This window comes from Cibotium barometz, chromosome 38 (assembly GCF_041138505.1).
Source record: "Cibotium barometz isolate CiBa-2024 chromosome 38, ASM4113850v1, whole genome shotgun sequence".
Lineage (NCBI taxonomy): Eukaryota > Viridiplantae > Streptophyta > Polypodiopsida > Cyatheales > Cibotiaceae > Cibotium > Cibotium barometz.
This window is the reverse complement of record NC_141083.1, coordinates 1,198,978-1,204,506: the sequence shown is the minus strand read 5'-3', so window position 1 is coordinate 1,204,506 and position 5,529 is coordinate 1,198,978. Positions and strand designations below refer to the sequence as shown.

General features: G+C 44.5%; 1 protein-coding gene across 1 annotated transcript; it reads right to left on the bottom strand.

The window, feature by feature from the left end:
* Positions 1 to 1,050: 1,050 nt before the first annotated feature.
* LOC147616221 (uncharacterized) lies at positions 1,051 to 2,478 on the bottom strand. Its single transcript, XM_086777019.1, has one exon. The coding sequence runs from the start codon at positions 2,476 to 2,478 to the stop codon at positions 1,051 to 1,053; it is 1,428 nt and encodes a 475-aa protein (XP_086633145.1).
* Positions 2,479 to 5,529: the final 3,051 nt, after the last annotated feature.

The window sequence follows — 5,529 nt, the reverse complement described above, 5'->3', positions numbered from 1 at the left end:
ACCTCAGCCCATCCTCCATGTCCATGTGCATCCTAAAATCCCTTTGTTACATACCATCTCCTCTTAAAATGATTTCGTCTTCAAAATCAAAGGATAATTGCACACAAGACACATATAAAAGACTATATACAAAAGCCAAAATCGTGTCTTAACTGTCAATGTCGTAGCAAATAGATGCCAAAAATATGAGTTGCATGATGCCACTGCAAATGTCCCATGATCTTACATGCCAAAAATATGAGTTGAATGATGCCAATGCAAATGTCGCATGATCTCTCCCTACGTCAAATGGAAAGGTGATATGATGTAGAAGATGAGGCCAATAATGTATCCACCTAGATCAAATGGAAATCCACACAATGAGCTTGAAAACTCGTGGCCAAAATTTCAAACTATCTTGACACAAAAGAACCATCGTGTGGGTGAAGACTACGATATGCCGTAGGTACATCTGAATTTCAAGCCACATAGTCAAAAACCATACAATGCAAATGACAAATGATGCACCCAAAGATATGACATGGCTCCACAAAACATAGAGCCACGTCGACAATCATCCGCACATAGCTTATAGTCAACAGCACGCAAAATCAAATGGAAATCGATGCTACTGCCCCGATATAGCATAACTCAAAACATCCAAGACACGATCCACAAAACACTAGAGCAAAACATTAAATCTACCTCCAAAGTGGTCGAAGTCAAGGAGTCATAAGTTGGCTCTTCCTAATTGTAATTAATTTTTTCATTGAAATGGGTAACCTTCGTGGGCTTCTTGGTGGAGACCAAGGGGGCCTCTTAACACCCCATCCTAACCAAGATGTTGTGAAATAGGGTTCGAAGATCCAGAACAACCTTTTATGCATGTTATACGTGTACATTTGCAGGTTTGGGCAGTGAGCTTAGACATGATAGTGTAGCACGAAAGCGGCTAAGCTTTTCTATGTAGAGACTCAAAGGGAACTCAAAACAGAGAAGCCAAAAAAACAAGGCCGCGGTACTAGGTCGGTAGGTACTACTACTAGCACAAGCCATCGTGCTGGGCAACATTTAAAGCAACGTAGAGGTCAAGGCAAGCGTCAACAGCAGCAAAGAGAACGTGGATAATTGTTGAGCTGCTAGTAGGGACGCGAGAGAGTGATGCGAAGAAGAAAACTTGACCGCATTATCATGCGAGTCAGAGCGAGAACGGGCGGCGTCGTCGCACGCATGCAAGTTGGCGTTGATGGTGAGCATGGTGGCCATGAGTTCAGAGGAGCAGCAGAGGCCCTGGTTGCTGCCAACGCGGAGGTTCCTCCCCATGCGAACCACGAAATCGCTAGGAAAAGGCAGCAGCCCCACCAGGCGGTTGCTGCTCAGGTCCATCTGATAAATACGCGGCAGCTTGCTCAGGCTTAAAGGAATGGTGCCCTCCAAGTGATTACCCCTCAGATCCATATACCTGACGCTCTTCAGCTTGCCCATAGACTCGGGGATTGTGCCCCTCAAACCTGCTTCCGACAGGCCGACTCCGACGAGCCGACTGAGATTTGCCCACATCAGCCTCGGTAGCTCGCTGCTGAAGGAGTTGTGGCTCAACTGCAGCACCCGCAGATGAGCCAAATTGCCCAAAGCTACGTCTGGCAGACTACTTGACAGGTTGTTCCAGCTTAAGTCCAGCAACTTCAGTCCACCAGCTTTCCCTATCTCTAGAGGAACGCTTCCAGTTAGCCTGTTGTGGCTCAGATCCAACTTCTGCAGATGCTGCATTCCCCTCACAACAGAGGATGGGATGCTTCCTTCTACCCTGTTCCAGCTCAAATCTAGCACTCTCAGCTCATTCAGTGAGCTCAAGCTTTCAGGAATCACGCCTGTGAACTCATTGTGGCTCAGCACGAGCTGTACGAGACCTGACAGATTCGCCAGTTGCGCAGGAATCGTACCCCCAACTCCATTGCCTGTCAGGATGAGGCGCTCTAGATTGACCAATGTAGCGATTAGCTCTGGCAGCCTGCCCACAAGCTTCGGATTACGCAGGAAAACAAGCTCTTCCAGGGAAGCTCCCAGTGACCACAGCACAGATGGCAGCACCACATCCCTGCCTGTGAAGCAGTTGTAGAAGAAAAGCTTCCTTAGATAAGGAAACTTCTGAACTGCAGGGCTAATTGTGGCGTTCCTTCCGCACTGTGGATTGTTGTCGGCTTCAGAAACCCAACCCAGACTAAACTCAACCACGTGCAGGACATTGTTGTCATCCGTGTCACAAACCAGCCCATGAGGACCTTCCAAGCAGGGGTTCCCAGGATAGAGGGACCTCCAGGCTATGTCACTGTTGATTGCCTCTAATACTTGATACGTCGCCTCTGTTTCTTCAGAGCTCATCATCTCATCTTCGTAGTCAGTTGTTGCTGATGAACTTGTCATCGGATGCATATAAAGCATTATCAAAAGAAACAATAGAGCTGCAAGAAGAAGGTGTTTCTTGCCAATATTCTCCATATGCTCGGCCTAAAGTGCACTGGCGCTGGAGCAGACGCTTTTGAGTGGTAAAGAGTTACTAGAGATTGGCATTAGCTCACCGTGCTTGCTCGCCTTAGATACCAGCTAGGGAAACAGGCGGTCACGGTTAGCTAATGCGCGAGCAGAAGACCTGCAGATCATCTCACACGAGCTGCTGAGACGATGCGGGCATGGCCATGACGTTAAGAGGGACCAGAATATAGCAACTCGAGAACAAAGAAAGACTCGTATGACACTACACAGAGCTTAAAACACATGTGATCCGAGGGCAATGCAGAATAATGATGGCGAACCGACATGGAGCTTGGGTGAGAATTGAAAATTCGAGAGATGCTCATAGCATATCTGGGAGTTGGATTTGAAATCATAAAACGATATTATGTATGAGTATAAATATCTTCGTGCATTTACAGAGCACTAGAATGACAGGTCGCTGGCGAGTCACCGCTACCTTCTAGTTAGAGGGGAGGAATTTGGACACTCTAATCATCTAATGCCGTCAGGACTCAGGCCCGTTACACACTGGAGGGGCACCTGAGTTGAGTGCCTAAAGCATGGGCATGCAAAAATACGCATGGGCACCCAAGGATGGACACCTATGTTACACACTCAGAACTTCCCATCTAAAAAGTGTTGTTTCATTTTATTTTATTTTTACTGAAAAGGGGAAATTTTGATTGGTTGGGAAATGGGTTGCCCATCTTTGGGCTGCCTCAAGTGGGTGCCCACAATTTTGAAAAAGTTGGGCAATAGGTGGTAGCTAACTAGGATTGAAGTCCAATATTCAACTTGGCAATGTGTAAGGGGGGGAGTGCCCACCAAGCCTTTTTTTGAAACCTTATTGGCTACATCAAAAATTTCTAGGCGGGCACCCTCCAATGTGTATCGAGCCTCAGGGGGGGCCCTTTTACATATCTTGTCGAGGCCCTTTCCTGAATTTCAGGAGGAGGAGAGACATTGAAATTTGAATCCTTGAGAGGGCATCAAAGCCCTTTAAACCTTCTTATCTTCTTACTTTATATAAAAGGAGAAGGCATGTTAGCTTTTCTTACTACCACATGGTGAGTTTTAAGGCATCTTCTTTACCCACACTATAACACCCCTTTGAGAGGGATACCCATCAGTTCAAATTCAAAGAATAAAAACTGAAATCCACCCTGACATGTAGTTATGAGGATGTCTAGGGAGAGGTTTTAAGGAGCTTCGAAGTTTGGAATGTCTCTCAAAAAAAAAATTCAAATTTCTCATAATTGGTGGAGGATGGCTCTGCATCTGATCCGCCCGCCCAAAGACAGAAGCTTACAGATAAACTTTCACCATAGCCAGTCTCTCTGTGTGTCAAGTTTTTGTGTGTGTGTGTGAGAGAGAGAGAGAGAGAGAGAGAGCCTCAACCAGTGCACCAATGCTCTCTCTCTCTCTCTCTCTCTCTCTCTCTCACACACACACACACATACACCGATTAAATCTTTCTCTTAGCGCACAAAAACTCTCCCTCTCTTCCACTCTCTCTCTCTCTCTCTCTCTCTCTCTCTCTCTCTCTCTCTCTCAAAATCCAAGAGAGACAGAGAAAGAAGCTTACAAAGAAACTTGTGCCATATCCCTTCTCTCTGTGTGTCGAGTTCGTGTGTGTATGTGAAAGATAACCTCAGCTAGTGCACCAATGCTCTCTCTCTCTCTCTCTCTCTCTCTCTCTCTCTCTCTCTCTCTCTCTCTCTCTCTCTCTCTCAATTCGCAGAGCGTCCGAGTAAGTTTCGATTCTTTATAGAACTCTATTTTTAGAACTGTAGGAATGGAGATTGGTTGTGCATACACTGTGTGTACTGCAAAGAGGTCTCAAAGTTACCATTGGGTATACGTATGTATGCAAATTGAGATCACTAGTTGTGACAGTTTGGGTGCAGTATAGTATCGCAGAGAATACAACAGTTTGTGCAAGTCAAACAAGAGTACTGTTTTTTGGTAAATTTGTGTTGCAGATAAGATGTTAAATGATGGAATAAACTAGATTGTTGCAGAGAATCTTAACAAGAAGGAACTGCATGGTAAGGGAGCATCGAAAAGGCAAGAATTCAGCTCATACAAGGGAAAATTCAGAGCTGGAAATGAGCAAAAAAAAGACAGCCACCTAAGTTTATGCCCAATGAATCCAAGGATGCAAAAGGCGACTCTGAAAAGAAGCCAGGGGGTAAAAAGGAGAAAATTGGTACTAAATGGGTTTGGAAAGCTAAGTACAAGGCTGATGGCTCACTTGAAAAATACAAAGCTAGATTGGTTGCACAGAGATTTGTATAGGTAGAGGGTTTTGACTTTGATGAAACCTTTGCTCCCACAGCTCGTATGACAACTATCAGGGTGATACTTGCCTTGCAGTCTTTCACATGGATGTCAAATCAACATTTTTGAACGGTTATCTCAAGGAGGTATATGTAGCTCAGCCACTAGGTTGTGAGATGCCCGGATCAGAAACCAAATTGTATATCAACCAAGGTTGGAGCGTTCCTCTTTATTTTTCAAGTTCTCTGAGAAAATTGTAATTTTTGTGTGTATCCAAGATTGTGTGTGAAGAGAGAGAGAGAGAGAGAGAGAGAGAAAGAGAAACATTTTAACATGCGTGATTGTGTGTGTGTGTGTGTGTGTGTGTGTGTGTGTGTGTGTTTTCAATGCGAGTTGCAAGTATGTGTGCATGTGAAAAGAGAAAGAGGAAAAGATTTAATTTATGTGTGCTACTGTGAGAGAGATTTTAATCTCTGTGTGTGTGTGTGTGTGTGTGTGTGTGAGAGAGAGAGAGAGAGAGAGAGAGAGAGGGGGGGGGGGAGAGAGAGAGGTTTAAATATGTGCAAATGTGTATTTGCTTAACATCTCGAGAGGTAATATATGCAAGAACGTGAGTTCAAATGAAGGGGGTTTTTAATTCAAAATTTTAAGGTAAATTTACCAAAATACATTTACAAAAGGCGTTTTTTTAATCGATTTTGAAAAAGAAAACCCGTAAGTCCATAGAGAAAAGGGGGTCGTTTTATTTATGAAAAT